Source organism: Oncorhynchus mykiss, chromosome 14 (assembly GCF_057628025.1).
Source record: "Oncorhynchus mykiss isolate SJ-2025 chromosome 14, ASM5762802v1, whole genome shotgun sequence".
In the NCBI taxonomy this organism is placed as follows: Eukaryota; Metazoa; Chordata; class Actinopteri; order Salmoniformes; family Salmonidae; genus Oncorhynchus; species Oncorhynchus mykiss.
The window spans coordinates 36,664,337-36,683,016 of record NC_143035.1 but is presented as its reverse complement, the minus strand read 5'-3'; the positions used below and the strand labels follow the sequence as shown (position 1 = coordinate 36,683,016).

At 44.5% G+C, this 18,680-nt stretch overlaps 1 protein-coding gene across 1 annotated transcript in view; it reads right to left on the bottom strand.

Annotated features, from left to right (window-relative positions):
- The window catches only part of LOC110489223 (TSC22 domain family protein 3), an 83,248-nt gene extending 72,131 nt beyond the window's left edge, over positions 1–11,117 (bottom strand). Inside the window, exon 1 of the mRNA XM_021561857.3 lies at positions 10,321–11,117. Coding sequence (XP_021417532.3) covers positions 10,321–10,658 — 338 coding nt within the window. The 5' untranslated portion in view covers positions 10,659–11,117. The remainder of the gene's footprint in view (positions 1–10,320) is intronic.
- Between the last annotated feature and the right edge of the window lie 7,563 nt (positions 11,118–18,680).

The following is an 18,680-nucleotide window of genomic DNA, read 5'->3' as shown; positions in this document are numbered from 1 at the left end:
TCTCTCTCTCTATTTACTTCCCTCCTGCTCTAACAGTCTATTCCAAGAATCAATCAATCTTTTTATTTTTTTGTAAAGGCCTTTTTATATCAACAGAGCAAGACGCGGCGAGTTTGTCATTCTTAGATGTAAACAGAAGTTCACTCAACAAGTGAACTGGCCCATGGTATGGTGAGAGGTCAACACAGAGCTGAGACCCAGAGACTGGGTCACGAGGCAGTGAAGGCTCTGCAACAATTCCAGTGGACAGTAGGAACAGCAGCTGATTCATACAATGACCCCTGGAGCTTAAACTGTCTCAGATTATTAGGTTTATCTCTTCAAGGACGAAAGAATGGTGAGGTCAGCATATCGGTAATCTCCCTTTTTCTATTTACAGAATCTACTCAGTACTTTATTTAACTAGGCAAGTCAGTTAAAGAACAAATTCCTTATTTACAATGACGGCCTACCCAGGGCCAAACCCTAACGACGCTGGACCAATTGTGCTCCGCCCTATGGGACTCCCGATCACGGCCGGATGTGAACCAGCCTGGATTTGAACCAGGGACTGTAGTGACGCCGCTTGCACTGAGATGCAGTGCCTTCGACAGTATCTGCTCAGTACTACTCTACTACTATTGACAGTATCTACTCAGTACTACTCTACTACTATAGACAGTATCTACTCAGTACTACTCTACTGATATAGACAGTATCTACTCAGTACTACTCTACTACTATAGACAGTATCTACTCAGTACTAAACTAATATAGACAGTATCTACTCAGTACTACTCTACTACTATAGACAGTATCTACTCAGTACTACTCTACTACTATAGACAGTATCTACTCAGTACTACTCTACTACTATTGACAGTATCTACTCATGACATTACCATTGACATCCTTCATGGCCTAACAAGCCCAGAGTGGCTGCTACACAACATGGACAGTTAGTGTAGGAACATCTGTATGAGTAGGTCTCTTCATGAGTAGATATCTGCATGAGTAGATATCTGTATGAGAGGACCTCTGTATGAGCCTGGCTGGTGATGTGGCCCCACTGACAGAGCCTGGCTGGTGATGTGGTGAAGAGGTCCACAGCGACAGCTGTCCCCCACTGAGAGTGACTCCGTTTGGGTCGTTGAGAGAGCATGTACAGATGGCTCCTGATGATACTCTGAACCAGACATACAGAGAGAGAACAGGGGAACACCTCACACACACACACACACACACACACACACACACACACACACACACACCACCCATATAACAAGGACACTACACTGTTGCCAGACATCTCCTGGCGGAGCACCAACATCCATTAACACAGTCACAACAATGCTGTAACTCAACAAGTTCATTAAAACACCATTACTGTATCTTGACTACAGCTCAGTGTTCAACACCATAGTACCCTTAAAGCTCATCACTAAGCTAAGGAACCTGGGACTAAACACCTCCCTCTGCAACTGGATCCTGGTCTTCCTGACAGGGCGCCCCCAGGTGGTGAGGGTAGGTAGCAACACATATGCCACGCTGATCCTCAACAGTGGGGCTCCCCAGGGGTGCGTGCTCAGTCCCCTCCTTTACTCCCTGTTCACCCACGACTGCATGGCCAGGCACGACTCCAACACCATCATTAAGTTTGCAGACAACACAACAGTGGTAGGCCTGATCAATGACGAGACAGCCTATAGGGAGGAGGTCAGAGACCTGTCCGGGTGGTGCCAGAATAACAACCTATCCCTCAATGTAACCAAGACTAAGGAGATGATTGTGGACTACAGGAAAAGGAGCACCGAGCACATACCCATTCTCATCGACGGGGCTGTAGTGTAGCAGGTTGAGAGCTTCACATTCCTTGGTGTCCACATCAACAACAAACCAGAATGGTCCAAACACACCAAGAGAGTTGTGAAGAGGGCACGGCAAAACCTATTCCCCCTCAGGAAACTAAAAAGATTTGGCATGGGTCCTGAGATCCTCAAAAGGTTCTACAGCTGCAACATCGAGAGCATGCTGACCGGTTGCATCACTGCCTGGTATGGCAACTGCTCGGCCTGCGACCACAAGGCACTACAGAGGGTAGTGCGTACGGCCCAGAACATCACTGCCTGCCATCCAGGACCTCTACACCAGGTGGTGTCAGAGGAAGGCCCAGAAAATTGTAAAAGACCCCAGCCACCCCAGTCATAGACTGTTCTCTCTACTAACGCATGGCAAGCCGTACCAGAGTGCCAAGTCTAGGACAAAAAGGTTTCTCAACAGTTCTTACCCCCAAGCCATAAGACTCCTGAACAGGTAACCAAATGGTTACCCGGACAATTTGCATTGCACACAAGTTCCCCAAGACAGTTCTTGTTCCAAATGCCACATTTTTATCTAGCCATCTGTGATTGCCCTGCAGGTATAGGGAGGTGCCAGGTAGTAGGCTGAGTATTCTGTCTGCAGACTGGTGTCCTCGTCACAACTACCCCCTGCCTCCATCTTTCACCATCCCATTGCAATCCAGACCGCTGCATATGGCCGTCCTGCAGCATTTAACGACCACACCCCTTCCTCATATCCAACTACAAATCATGTGTTTTAGCATTCATCCAATGAATGATTAAAGCACCGGCTGGCATAAACAAGTATCATCGTTTCTACAGGAAATGTGGTCAACTCTACGGAGGGAGGAAGGACCAGTTGACCACAGTGGCTTTGGCCAGAAGGTTTTGACCCCTGTTCTGCAATAGTCCTATCAACCCGACACACCCACCCTATCATAAATACATCGACAACAGAGTGTTCCATTGGCAAACAACACACACACACACACACACACACACACACACACATTTCCGTATCATCACAAGAGATTAACATCCAGAGCCTTCAGAAAGTATTCACACCCCTTGACTTTTTCCACATTTTGTTGTGCTACAGCCTGGATTTAAAATGGATTACATTTAGTTGTTGTCACTGGTCTATGCAAAATATCTTTAATAATAAAATCTTTAATAAAATAATCATATTGTCAACGTGGAATTATGTATTTCTACATGTTATTCAAATTAATAAAAAAATCTAAAGTTGAAATGTCTTGAGTCAATAAAGTATTTAACCCCTTTGTTATGGCAAGACTAAATAAGTTCAGGAGTAAATCTTTAAATGAACAAGTCACGTGATGCGTTGCGTGGATTTGAAAATCTATGGCAACGCCTAAAAACTGGTTGTCTAGCAGTGGTAAACAACCAATTTGACAGAGCTAGAAGAATTTTAGAAAATAATAATGGGCAAATATTACACAATCCAGGTGTGGAAATCTCTTAGAGACGCAGAAAGACACACCGCTGTAATCGCTGCCGCAGGTGCTTCTACAAGGTATTGACTCGGGGGGTGTGAGTACTTATGTAAATGAGATATTTCTGTATTTAATTTTCAATACATTTGCAAACATTTCTAGAAACGTGTTTTCACTTTGTCATTATGGGGTATTATGTGTAAATGGATGAGAGAAAAACAATAATTTAATCAATTCTAGAATAAGGCTGTAACGTAACACAATGTGGACTAAGTCAATGGGTCTGAATACTTTCTGAATGCTCTGTATGTGGAAGTCAAAGGGGGGCGTCTCCGTTGATAACGACACTCGTTGTCGACATAATGTCTTCCTCCCGGTCCTAGCTCAGATATTTCTCAGGAGGCCTTCACATTTTACTGCTCAGAAACGAAACATGCCACTTGTAATCTGTACCTTTCAAAGTGTGTATAGACAGTACTGTTAGTCCTAACAAAGTGTGTACAGACAGTACTGTTAGTCCTAACAAAGTGTGTACAGACAGTACTGTTAGTCCTAACAAAGCGTGTACAGACAGCACTGTTAGTCCTAACAAAGTGTGTATAGACAGTACTGTTAGTCCTAACAAAGTGTGTACAGACAGTACTGTTAGTCCTAACAAAGTGTGTATAGACAGTACTGTTAGTCCTAACAAAGTGTGTACAGACAGCACTGTTAGTCCTAACAAAGTGTGTATAGACAGTACTGTTAGTCCTAACAAAGCGTGTACAGACAGCACTGTTAGTCCTAACAAAGTGTGTATAGACAGTACTGTTAGTCCTAACAAAGTGTGTACAGACAGTACTGTTAGTCCTAACAAAGTGTGTATAGACAGTACTGTTAGTCCTAACAAAGTGTGTACAGACAGCACTGTTAGTCCTAACAAAGTGTGTATAGACAGTACTGTTAGTCCTAACAAAGTGTGTATAGACAGTACTGTTAGTCCTAACAAAGTGTGTATAGACAGTACTGTTAGTCCTAACAGTGTGTACAGACAGTACTGTTAGTCCTAACAAAGTGTGTACAGACAGTACTGTTAGTCCTAACAAAGTGTGTACAGACAGTACTGTTAGTCCTAACAAAGTGTGTACAGACAGTACTGTTAGTCCTAACAAAGTGTGTATAGACAGTACTGTTAGTCCTAACAAAGTGTGTATAGACAGTACTGTTAGTCCTAACAAAGTGTGTATAGACAGTACTGTTAGTCCTAACAGTGTGTACAGACAGTACTGTTAGTCCTAACAAAGTGTGTATAGACAGTACTGTTAGTCCTAACAAAGTGTGTATAGACAGTACTGTTAGTCCTAACAAAGTGTGTATAGACAGTACTGTTAGTCCTAACAAAGTGTGTATAGACAGTACTGTTAGTCCTAACAAAGTGTGTATAGACAGTACTGTTAGTCCTAACAAAGTGTGTATAGACAGTACTGTTAGTCCTACCAGTGTGTACAGACAGTACTGTTAGTCCTAACAGTGTGTACAGACAGTACTGTTAGTCCTAACAAAGTGTGTGCAGACAGTACTGTTAGTCCTAACAAAGTGTGTATAGACAGTACTGTTAGTCCTAACAAAGTGTGTATAGACAGTACTGTTAGTCCTAACAAAGTGTGTATAGACAGTACTGTTAGTCCTAACAAAGTGTGTATAGACAGTACTGTTAGTCCTAACAAAGTGTGTATAGACAGTACTGTTAGTCCTAACAAAGTGTGTATAGACAGTACTGTTAGTCCTAACAGTGTGTACAGACAGTACTGTTAGTCCTAACAGTGTGTACAGACAGTACTGTTAGTCCTAACAAAGTGTGTATAGACAGTACTGTTAGTCCTAACAAAGTGTGTATAGACAGTACTGTTAGTCCTAACAAAGTGTGTATAGACAGTACTGTTAGTCCTAACAAAGTGTGTATAGACAGTACTGTTAGTCCTAACAGTGTGTACAGACAGCACTGTTAGTCCTAACAAAGTGTGTACAGACAGCACTGTTAGTCCTAACAAAGTGTGTACAGACAGTACTGTTAGTCCTAACAAAGTGTGTACAGACAGTACTGTTAGTCCTAACAAAGTATGTACAGACAGTACTGTTAGTCCTAACAAAGTGTGTACAGACAGTACTGTTAGTCCTAACAAAGTGTGTACAGACAGTACTGTTAGTCCTAACAAAGTGTGTACAGACAGTACTGTTAGTCCTAACAAAGTGTGTACAGACAGTACTGTTAGTCCTAACAGTGTGTACAGACAGCACTGTTAGTCCTAACAAAGTGTGTACAGACAGCACTGTTAGTCCTAACAAAGTGTGTACAGACAGTACTGTTAGTCCTAACAAAGTGTGTACAGACAGTACTATTAGTCCTAACAAAGTGTGTACAGACAGCACTGTTAGTCCTAACAAAGTGTGTACAGACAGTACTGTTAGTCCTAACAAAGTGTGTACAGACAGTACTGTTAGTCCTAACAAAGTGTGTACAGACAGTACTGTTAGTCCTAACAAAGTGTGTACAGACAGTACTGTTAGTCCTAACAGTGTGTACAGACAGCACTGTTAAACCGTTCATAAATCAGAAGTACAGCAATGATGGCTGCTGAATCTATGGAAGAGTTTTAATGGAAAACTGTTACCTCTAATTTGAACTGAGTTTAAGTCATCCCAAGGGTTGGTTTGTGCTGGCCAAAGGGAGATGCGGAACTGGCAGTAAGCAGTTGCATGCCAACTATAATCCCAACTAACACGTCAGCATGTTTCCAAACAAACCTGTGGTTTACATTTACAATTTGGCAATGATGAGAGAGGAGTATATTTAGATTTTAATAAGCCTTCTGCAATCCACCCAAACTAATTCAAAACTCGTCCAATATCACAAGCTGCCTAGTGAGGTTTGTGATGCGTTGTGTTTACTGTGACCTCTAGAGGATTTGTTATGCGTTGTGTTTACTGTGACCTCTAGAGGGTTTGTGATGCGTTGTGTTTACAGTGACCTCTAGAGGATTTGTGATGCGTTGTGTTTACAGTGACCTCTAGAGGGTTTGTGATGCGTTGTGTTTACAGTGACCTCTAGAGGGTTTGTGATGCGTTGTGTTTACTGTGACCTCTAGAGGGTTTGTGATGCGTTGTGTTTACAGTGACCTCTAGAGGGTTTGTGATGCGTTGTGTTTACTGTGACCTCTAGAGGGTTTGTGATGCGTTGTGTTTACAGTGACCTCTAGAGGGTTTGTGATGCGTTGTGTTTACTGTGACCTCTAGAGGGTTTGTGATGCGTTGTGTTTACAGTGACCTCTAGAGGTTTGTGATGCGTTGTGTTTACAGTGACCTCTAGAGGTTTTGTGATGCGTTGTGTTTACAGTGACCTCTAGAGGTTTTGTGATGCGTTGTGTTTACAGTAACCTCTAGAGGTTTGTGATGCGTTGTGTTTACAGTGACCTCTAGAGGTTTTGTGCTGCGTTGTGTTTACAGTGACCTCTAGAGGTCTTGTGATGCGTTGTGTTTACAGTGACCTCTAGAGATTTTGTGATGCGTTGTGTTTACAGTGACCTCTAGAGATTTTGTGATGCGTTGTGTTTACAGTGACCTCTAGAGGTTTGTGATGCGTTGTGTTTACAGTGACCTCTAGAGGGTTGTGATGCGTTGTGTTTACAGTGACCTCTAGAGGTTTGTGATGCGTTGTGTTTACAGTGACCTCTAGAGGTTTTGTGATGCGTTGTGTTTACAGTGACCTCTAGAGGTTTGTGATGCTTTGTGTTTACAGTGACCTCTAGAGGTTTTGTGATGCGTTGTGTTTACAGTGACCTCTAGAGGGTTTGTGATGCGTTGTGTTTACTGTGACCTCTAGAGGATTTGTGATGCGTTGTGTTTACAGTGACCTCTAGAGGTTTGTGATGCGTTGTGTTTACAGTGACCTCTAGAGGTTTTGTGATGCGTTGTGTTTACTGTGACCTCTAGAGGGTTTGTGATGCGTTGTGTTTACAGTGACCTCTAGAGGTTTTGTGCTGCGTTGTGTTTACAGTGACCTCTAGAGGTTTGTGATGCTTTGTGTTTACAGTGACCTCTAGAGGTTTTGTGATGCGTTGTGTTTACTGTGACCTCTAGAGGGTTTGTGATGCGTTGTGTTTACAGTGACCTCTAGAGGTCTTGTGATGCGTTGTGTTTACAGTGACCTCTAGAGGTTTTGTGCTGCGTTGTGTTTACAGTGACCTCTAGAGGTTTTGTGATGCGTTGTGTTTACAGTGACCTCTAGAGGTTTTGTGCTGCGTTGTGTTTACAGTGACCTCTAGAGGTTTGTGATGCGTTGTGTTTACAGTGACCTCTAGAGGTTTTGTGCTGCGTTGTGTTTACAGTGACCTCTAGAGGTTTTGTGATGCGTTGTGTTTACAGTGACCTCTAGAGGTTTGTGATGCGTTGTGTTTACAGTGACCTCTAGAGGTTTTGTGCTGCGTTGTGTTTACAGTGACCTCTAGAGGTCTTGTGATGCGTTGTGTTTACAGTGACCTCTAGAGGGTTTGTGATGCGTTGTGTTTACAGTGACCTCTAGAGGGTTTGTGATGCGTTGTGTTTACAGTGACCTCTAGAGGTTTTGTGATGCGTTGTGTTTACAGTGACCTCTAGAGGTTTTGTGATGCGTTGTGTTTACAGTGACCTCTAGAGATTTGTGTTGTTTTTTCCCTGTTTTTCTGAAGGGCTTACTGGTGTTCTACCATGCCGTCCCCAGAAGAGGGGTGCGTCACGCAGTGCCAGGCTTTTTCCCCCACCATACTCAACTTGAGTGGGTTGAGTCACTGACGTGAACTTCCTGTTCAGTTTTGCCGGACAGGAAGCCCATTTCATGGGCTATACTTAGTCTTGTCTCAGGGTAGTACGTTGGTGGTCTGTTGATATACATTTAGTTGTGTGGGTGCTGTGCTTTGACAAAGTGAGTGGGGTTATATCCTGCCTGGTTGGCCCGGTCCAGGGGTATCGTCAGACCACGGTGTGGTCCCCCAGGTGTCCCAGGTTGAGGTGTCCCCCAACCCCTCCCGTCTCAGACTCCAGTATCTATGCTGCAATAGTCTATGTGCCGGAAGGCTAGGGTCAGTCTGTTATATCTGGTGTAATTCTCCTATCTTATCTGTCATCCTGTGTGAACTTAAGTTTCCCATCTCTCTCTCTCTCTTCCATCCCGGAGGACCTGAGCCCTAGGACCATGCCTCAGGACTACCTGGCCTGATGACTCTTGGCTTTTCATGTCCCTAGTCCACCTGGTCGTGCTGCTGATCCAGTTTCTGCTGTTTCGCCTGTGGCTATGGAACCCTGACCTGTACACCAGACGTGCTGCCTTGTACTGGATCTGCTGTCTCAGTTTCTAACTCTCTTTCTCTCCCTCCCTCTCTCTCCTTCTCTACCGCACCTGCTGTCTCAGTCTCTAACTCTCTTTCTCTCCCTCCCTCTCTCTCCTTCTCTACCGCACCTGTTGTCTCGACTTCTGAACGCTCGGCTATGAAAAGCCAACTGACATTTACTCCTGAGGTGCTGACCTGTTGCACCCTCTACAACCACTGTGATTATTATTTGACCCTGCTGGTCATCCATTAACATTTGAACATCTTGACCTGGTTCTGTTATAATCTCCACCCGGCACAGCCAGAAGAGGACTGGCCACTCCTCAGAGCCTGGCTATTCTCTAGGTTCCTTTCAAGGTTCCTCCTCTTTCTAGGGAGTTGTTCCTAGCCACCGTGCTTCTACATGTGAATTGCTTGCTCTCTGGTGTTTTAGGCTGGTTTCTGTACAAGCTCTTTGTGACAACTGATGATGAAAAAAAGGACTTCATAAATACACTAATAAATAATAATAATAATTAATTCATAATTGTGTGTCTTCTGTCTTTTGCCTGAGTCCTTTGAAAAGTTATTATTATGCATTGGAGAGGGAAATGCATAACTATATCTTTATGTGTAGAAATGAGGTGTAATGAAAACTAGTTGACTTGTCGTTCAGCTCTCAAATCATAAACATTCTTAGCACGTCAGTTTTTTCATTAGGTTGATGATATTATTGTGGTCATTTGTGGTTATCACAGGGATATCACCAATACATTCCTAGTAAATAAACATTGAAAAATGACATCATCAGGAAGTGGAACAGAAAGATGGAATGGAGGGTAACGATGACGTAACAACTTTGAGTACAAGTGAGTAGGAGGGTGTAACGAAATGCTTCTGTTCTTAGCTCCAACAGTAGCTGTAACGGTTCTCTTGGGGTGAAGTAGAGGCGGACCAAAACGCTGCGTAATTATATTGATTCATGTTTAATAAAAACAGATAAACACGAACACTACAAAACAATAAACGTGGAAAACCAAAAACAGCCCTGTCTGGTGCAAAACACAGAGACAGGAACAATCACCCACCAACACACAGTGAAACCCAGGCTACCTAAGTATGATTCTCAATCAGAGACAACTAATGACACCTGCCTCTGATTGAGAACCATACTAGGCCGAAACATAGAAATATCCAAAACCTAGAAAAACAAACATAGACTGCCCACCCAACTCACGCCCTGACCATACTAAATAAATACAAAACAAAGGAAATAAAGGCCAGAACGTGACAGTAGCAGTAATATTGTTTTTTGTTAGATAGATACCACTGCACAGTTGGTGCTAGGAACACAAGCAGTTTGCCACATCACATCTGCTAAATATGTGTCTGCGACCAATACAACTGGATTTGATATCCCTTCAGTACTGACAATGTATTTAGTTATTACCTGTCCTGTACGCAGTGACAGTATTGAACTTAGTCATTGTACCTTTCCATAACCCAGGTAAGATTACTGCTCTAAGCACAATATAACAACGAGTAATCACATTAATTATTACACTGTGCAGTACTTACAAAAATAATTACACTGTAATGTTTAGTGAGAAAATTTGAAATATAGAGATATTTTTGAGGTGTTTTAATGTATCAGAAACAGGATGAATAAAAAAGTGGAGGTGTAAATGAGGATGAGAGTTAGAGAGAGGTGAAGTACAGTACCTGTGGAAGAACAGCAGGATGGACAGCGTGGTCTGGTCGATGTTGCTGTTGCAGATGCCCTCGTTGAGCAGGTAACAGGGGTCTCTGACCACAGACTCCAGAGAGTCCAGCCTCATCATGCTGTTCAGCTTGTCTGTGTTCACGTTCTGGTTCTGGAACGTCAGCTGCTCACGGAACTGGCGGAAGTGGCTGAGCGACGTGGGGCTGCCCATCAGAGGGGTGCTTTGGCCTCTGCCTTGGCCCCCACCTCTAGCTGGGTCGTCACAGTTGGCCAGGTCCAGGCAGCAGGAGCAGCAGTCCAGACCGATGGGAGAGAGACACTCCTCTCCATCTGACATGATGACAGCAGATCAGTCAAACCCGGTCAGCAGAGCACCTTGAGGGACTGGAGAGATGAGCTCCACAGCAGGAGAGAGAGAGGTAGAAAGAGAGAAAGGGAAAGTGAAAGACCTCTCTTCTTCTTCTCAGGCTTGTAGTTGTTGTTGTGTGTTCCTCAGTGTATGCAGAGGGAACGATTTTCTCCCTCCAGGTGTTCTGGATCAGGGTGTTGGGAAGTCAAGTGTCCCCTGCTTCCTCCTCTCCCTGAGAGTAGACAGTCAGTCGTGTCTCCCTGAGTCTCCCTCTCGTCACGTTAATAAGGCTATGTTAGCTTTGGTTGTGAGACACTCGCTGGCTTCTGTGTCTGTGGGGGAGAGAGAGCTAGCCAATGCTGTGCTGTCTGCGTCTGTGTCGAACACACACATCCTGATTCAGCGGGAATGTGTTTCAAAGCTGCTTATCACTTTTTTTCTCTGCCCAGCACTTTTTCCTCCCCCAACGTGCTTAGAGACTGAGGGAGGGAGGGAGGGAGGTAGGGAGAGAGGGAGGGAGGGAGGGAGAGAGAGAGGAAGGGAGGGAGAGAGGGATGGAGGGATGGATGGAGGTTAGCCGGGAGGGAGGGAGAGAGGGAGAGAGGGAGGGAGGTTAGCCGGGAGGGAGGTGGGGGAAACCCTTGTGATTGGTAAACGACTGGCCCTCCTCCTTCTCCTCTCTCACATTCCCGCTGAATCAGGATGTGTGTGTTCGACACAGACGCAGACAGCACAATTAGGGGAAGGAAAGATGCAATGCATGTGCTTGGTGATGCTCACTGTTCTAGAGAGAGAGAGAGAGAGAGAGAGAGAGAGAGAGAGAGAGAGAGAGAGAGAGAGATGCAGAGAGAGACAGAGACAGAGGAAAAGAGAAAGAAAGAAAGAAAGAAAGAAAGAAAGAAAGAAAGAAAGAATGAAAGAAAGAAAGAAAGAAAGAAAGAAAGAAAGAAAGAAAGAAAGAAAGAAAGAAAGAAAGAAAAAGGGAGAGGGAGACCCAGAGAGAGAGACAGGGAGAGCATGAACACATATGGAGCTGCTGCTCCCTGTTAAAGGGAACTGTTTCCACTCCCTCCATGACACAATTATACCTCGTGCTCTGTCTGAAACATACTGTAGGCTCCCTCTCTTTGGGCTGAGTGCTCTGTCTGAAGCATACTGTAGTCTCCCTCTCTTTGGGCTGAGTGCTCTGTCTGAAGCACACTGTAGGCTAGGTCTCTATAATGTGCTCTCTCTGGAGCATACTGTAGACTAGCTCTCTTTGGGCTGAGTGCTCTGTCTGAAGCATACTGTAGGCAAGCTCTCTTTAGGCTGAGTGCTCTGTCTGAAGCATACTGTAGGCTAGCTCTCTTTGGGCTGAGTGCTCTGTCTGAAGCATACTGTAGGCTAGCTCTCTTTGGGCTGAGTGCTCTGTCTGAAGCATACTGTAGGCTCCCTCTCTTTGGGCTGAGTGCTCTGTCTGAAGCATACTGTAGGCTAGCTCTCTTTGGGCTGAGTGCTCTGTCTGAAGCATACTGTAGGCTACCTCTCTTTGGGCTGAGTGCTCTGTCTGAAGCATACTGTAGGCTAGCTCTCTTTGGGCTGAGTGCTCTGTCTGAAGCATACTGTAGGCTATCTCTCTTTGGGTTGAGTGCTCTGTCTGAAGCATACTGTCGGCTAGCTCTCTTTGGGCTGAGTGCTCTGTCTGAAGCATAATGTAGGCTCCCTCTCTTTGGGCTGAGTGCTCTGTCTGAAGTATACTGTAGGCTAGGTCTCTAGGCTGTGTGCTCTCTCTGAAGCATACTGTGGGCTAGCTCTCTTTAGGCTGAGTGCTCTTTTTGAAGCATACTGTAGGCTAGCTCTCTTTGGGCTGAGTGCTCTGTCTGAAGCATACTGTAAGCTAGCTCTCTTTGGGCTGAGTGCTCTGTCTGAAGCATACTGTAGGCTACCTCTCTTTGGGCTGAGTGCTCTGTCTGAAGCCTACTGTTGGCTAGCTCTCTTTGGGCTGAGTGCTCTGTCTGAAGCATACTGTAGGCTACCTCTCTTTGGGCTGAGTGCTCTGTCTGAAGCATACTGTAGGCTACCTCTCTTTGGGCTGAGTGCTCTGTCTGAAGCATACTGTAGGCTAGCTCTCTTTGGGCTGAGTGCTCTGTCTGAAGCATACTGTAGGCTACCTCTCTTTGGGCTGAGTGCTCTGTCTGTAGCATACTGTAGGCTAACTCTCTTTGGGCTGCATTTACAGCATTGTTGTCAAAATGGATGTCATTATTTAAACACATCTTTAACTAGGAAGAGCAGCGATGTTCCTGGTGTATTAATGAGTTGGACAACAGTAAAGGCACACAGATCTAAATGGAGGCTCGGGCCAATGTACATGAATGTGGCATATTGTTGATTTTCACAGTCAGTGGACACAAACAGAGATGCATGCTTGAAAATGTTTAAAGTCTTTCCATTTCAAGTGTGTACACGTCAAGATGGTAAACGTCCATATTTGTCCCCAGTTTGTCCCCAGTTTGTCCCCAGTTTGTCCCCAGTTTGTCCCCAGTTTGTTAATTGTTCTAAGTGAATTTTAAGATCTGGCCCAGAACCTTTGTTAAGTAAGAAAGAACACTGACAGAGTCAGGGTGGTTCTTTTCTCAAGTAAGACGTTCTCAAGCTAGAAAACATTATTTCATTACATTTGCACAATTTGAATTGAACTGAAACGGGTTTCATGCAGGCCATGGCTGTGAGCCTGCAACACTGTAAAAATCTAATTTGAATTTTAATTGAACTAAGTTAGGTGAATTTATCAATCCTGGGCCTGATTAAGATATATGAACCTATCGATCGCAAGTGTGATTAAGTTGGGGGAACTTATCTATCCTGGGCCTGATTAAGATATATGAACCTATCGATCGCAAGTGTGATTAAGTTGGGGGAACTTATCTATCCTGGGCCTGATTAAGATATATGAACCTATCGATCTCAAGTGTGATTAAGTTGGGGGAACTTATCTATCCAGGCCTGATTAAGATAAGACAACTTTGCAGTGCAGACAGAATATAATGCTAAGAAGACATCATGACTCATTGAAGGCAGGCGTCAATATAAATGTTTCATTGCATTGTGCTCAGTGGAATCAGTTAAGCAGAGAAAATGACTGTCTGTTGTTTTACTGAGTGTCTGAGGATGTCCTCTGGCAGTGGAGCCCTTGCATGCCTCGCATATAGGGAATAGGATGGCACCCTATTCCCTATATAGTGTACTACTTTTGACCAGAGTACTATGGCACACTATTCCCTATATAGTGTACTACTTTTGACCAGAGTCCTATGGCACCCTATTCCCTATATAGTGTACTACTTTTGACCAGAGTCCTATGGCACCCTATTCCCTATATAGTGTACTACTTTTGACCAGAGTCCTATGGCACCCTATTCCCTATATAGTGCACTACTTTCGACCAGAGCCCAATAGCATGCCATTTGGGGACTTACACTTTCCTGGTATGGGGAAATCAGGTAGAAGCTGTGGATGAAGTGAAATGAAAGAAACACTGCCCTCTGTTGGTGCTGATAAAATACAGCACTTCTGTGATGATGTGTTTTACATGTTTTTATTTATTTAACCTTTATATTTAACTAGGCAAGTCAGTTAAAAACAAATGATGATGAAGAGACTTAGCCTGACACCAAAATTGTCCATTGCTCTGTCGTTCGCTGCGTACTTCAGTCTGAGACGACCATCGTATGAAGTCGAGGGGCGTTGTCCAAAACAAAATCATCGTCTCTAACCAATCAGAGTATCAAAGCCATTTACTCATTTTAAAACCGCTGCTTTATCCACCTGTGTTCGTTCTGGCTCTGGGGAAAAATCCATCGGTTTTCTGGACCAATCAGACAGCCCCAAATGTGTTTGTATTTGGTGACGGGTTGGGCAGGTACTCAGATTCAGACTCATGGAGGAGGATAAACTAATGTCTGTTGCCATGGCGTACAGTGGCGTAGCGTAGTTTCGCAGGGCCCAGCCGCGACGTCCGAGCATGGGGCCCGAGAGACAAATGTGCAGTTTTAAAGCTAATTTTACGCTACTTTACATTTTGCCCCGAGGCTGAGAGAAGATTTAGCTGTTTCAGAGCTCAGGGATTCTTGAAAGAAAGGGACAATGTAAAATATTTGTCTTAATTAATATACATATTAACAATTATATATTTTGATCAACAAAAAGGAACAACCTCCTATATATATTGTTTTCTTCACAAAATGCTACTAACTGGATTCATTTCAAGTCCGTCAGAGACCATAAAAGGCATTTTATTTTTATAGTTATTGTCCAACAAGCGTTTAAAGGCTTTTGATTGTTTAAATCTAACATTAGATTATTTAAATATGTGGTACAAATCTCCAAACATATTTTTGTTTTGTTTTGTAGCGCTATTGAATGTTCAAGGGCTATTTCCGTTAGCATTTTGGTACATTTTTCTAGATTTACAACATAAAACAACGTTATTAAAGCAGAAATTATCCCTTAGGTCTTAACACAGAAAATGATTTCATTGTTTAAGCATATGTTGCAGAACAGAGATTACAAATATATATTTTTCAGAATATTTACAACAACAACAAAAACGATCCTAAGGGCCATCAGTGACAGACTTGACAACAGATACTCAAAACATATCTTGCCTGTGTTTCTGCCAACGTTAGCAGTCCACACCTAGAGGAGGTTGTCTGCTGCTGTGTGTATTTAGAGGAGATACTCTGGCATGGCCCTCTAATGGAACAGTGTGAAGTATCCACAACCACACATTATTGTCTTAGACCCTCTGGTGCACTGGAGCCAGACTGTGTGTGTGTGTGTGTGTGTGTGTGTGTGTGTGTGTGTGTGTGTGTGTGTGTGTGTGTGTGTGTGTGTGTGTGTGTGTGTGTGTGTGTGTGTGTGTGTGTGTGTGTGTTCATACTGCCTGCTGTAATAAGGGCTGCCTTTGTTCCACACAGTTCCTGCTGATCTCTAGGGTCACCATCCAACAACAGAGAGAAGCTGCTAAGAATGTACACCATTACCTGTCACATAACATTACCCCTCACACTGAGGTGACAGGACCATAACATTACCCCTCACACTGAGGTGACTAGGACTATAACATTACCCCACATACTGAGATGACAGGACCATAACATTACCCCTCATACTGAGGTGACTAGGACTATAACATTACCCCTCATACTGAGGTGACTAGGACTATAACATTACCCCGCATACTGAGATGACAGGACCATAACATTACCCCTCATACTGAGATGACAGGACCATAACATTACCCCTCATACTGAGGTGACTAGGACCATAACATTACCCCTCACACTGAGGTGACAGGACGGTAACATTACCCCGCATCCTGAGGTGACTAGGACCATAACATTACCCCTCATACTGAGGTGACAGGACGGTAACATTACCCCTCACACTGAGGTGACAGGACCATAACATTACCCCTCACACTGAGGTGACAGGACTATAACATTACCCCTTACACTGAGGTGACTAGGACCATAACAGTACCCCTTACACTGAGGAAACAGGACCATAACATTACCCCTCATACTGACATGACAGGACCATAACATTACCCCTCATACTGAGGTGACAGAACCATAACATTACCCCTCACACTGAGGTGACTAGGACCACAACATTACCCCTCACACTGAGGAAACAGGACCATAACATAACCCTCATACTGAGGAAACAGGACCATAACATTACCCCTCATACTGAGGTGACTAGGACGATAACATTACCCCTCATACTGAGGAAACAGGACCATAACATTACCCCGCATACTGAGATGACAGGACGATAACATTACCCCTCACACTGAGGTGACAGGACGGTAACATTACCCCTCATACTGAGGTGACTAGGACGATAACGTTACCCCTCATAATGAGGTGACAGGACCATAACAGAACTGTTTAATGCTTTGACCCAGTTATGAAGGCTCAGCCAAAGTCCAGAGTGTACAAAACGCCTTTCCATGACATAGGCTGACAAGGGTAATCTGGGTGAAACCTATTATCCCTTATTGATGCCACTTGTTAAATCCACTTTAATCAGTGTAGATGAAGAGGAGGAGACAAGTTAAAGAAGGATTTTAAGCCTTGAGACAATTAGAGACATGGATTGTAAATATGTGCCATTCAGAGGGTTAATGGGCAAGACAAGCCTTGGAACAGGGTATGATGGTAGGTGCCTTTGAACAGGGTATGGTGGTAGGTGCCTTTGAACAGGGTATGGTGGTAGGTGCCTTTGAACAGGGTACGGTGGTAGGTGCCTTTGAACAGGGTATGATGGTAGGTGCCTTTGAACAGGGTATGGTGGTAGGTGCCTTTGAACAGGGTATGGTGGTAGGTGCCTTTGAACAGGGTATGGTGGTAGGTGCCTTTGAACAGGGTATGATGGTAGGTGCCTTTGAACAGGGTATGGTGGTAGGTGCCTTTGAACAGGGTATGGTGGTAGGTGCCTTTGAACAGGGTACGGTGGTAGGTGCCTTTGAACAGGGTATGGTGGTAGGTGCCTTGGAACAGGGTATGATGGTAGGTGCCTTTGAACAGGGTATGGTGGTAGGTGCCTTTGAACAGGGTATGGTGGTAGGTGCCTTTGAACAGGGTACGGTGGTAGGTGCAAGGTGAACCGGTTTGAGTTTGTTAAGACCTGCAATGCTGCTGGGTTTTTCACGCCCAACAGTTTCCTCATCACAGATAGACTACCCTGTCTGTCTGTGTGGTTGTCTCTCTCACCTCACATCATCACAGATAGACTACCCTGTCTGTCTGTGTGGTAGTCTCTGTCACCCCACATCATCCCAGATTGACTACCCTGTCTGTCTGTGTGGTAGTCTCTGTCACCCCACATCATCCCAGATTGACTACCCTGTCTGTCTGTGGGGTAGTCTCTCTCACATCATCACAGATAGACTACCCTGTCTGTCTGTGTGGTAGTCTCTGTCACCCCACATCATCCCAGATTGACTACCCTGTCTGTCTGTGGGGTAGTCTCTCTCACCTCACATCATCACAGATAGACTACCCTGTCTGTCTGTCTGATAGTTTCTCCTGACAGACTATATCAATGGCTAGTGCACATGAGACATGGTTCTGGGATCTGAGACTCGGTTTTGAGCTTCGGTTTTGTCATTCCAAAACATGTCACGAGCTACTGAGTTGGCTCAGGCACCATATTCCCTATTTAGGGCCCTACTTTTGAGCCCTATTGGTGACACATGGAACGCAACCCATGATCTGTAGAAGGACTCTTGTCTCGCCTCTTCCCACTCTGTTGATCAACTACAATCAGACTCTGTGTCAGAAAGCTACAGCTAAACCAGCCTCATTATGAAAACCTGTCTTCTGATCGGGGATGTGTCCCAAATCGCTCCCTATGCCCTATATAGTGCACTACTACTATTAACATGTGGGACGTAGCACTAGGGGTTTTCCAGTACAATGTGTAGGAGTGGATCGTGTGGATGTTTTTTGTTACTGTCTTAAATCCCCAACCAGCGTGGAACATAGGTGACTCTCAGCTACTTGAGTTTTGACTGCCCCCCTTTGGAAAGAAAGGGGTACTGCTGGCGTTGAGGCATTGGCACACAAATTGAAGGATTCTGAAGCTGAAAACACACTAGAGTGTGGACTAAGCAAACATCAACACACTAGAGTGTGGACTAAGCAAACATCAACACACTAGAGTGTGGACTAAGCAAACATCAACACACTAGAGTGTGGACTAAGCAAACAAGAAGAGAGGAGAGGACAGGAGATGACCGGAGATTATAGGAGAGGACAGGAGAAGAGAGGAGAGGACAGGAGAAGAGAGGAGAGGACAGGAGAAGAGAGGAGAGGACAGGAGAGGACAGGAGAAGAGAGGAGAGGAGAGGACAGGAGAAGAGAGGAGAGGACAGGAGAAGAGAGGGGAGGAGAGGACAGGAGATGAGAGAAGAGGACAGGAGATGAGAGGAGAGAAGAGGACAGGAGATGAGAGGAGAGG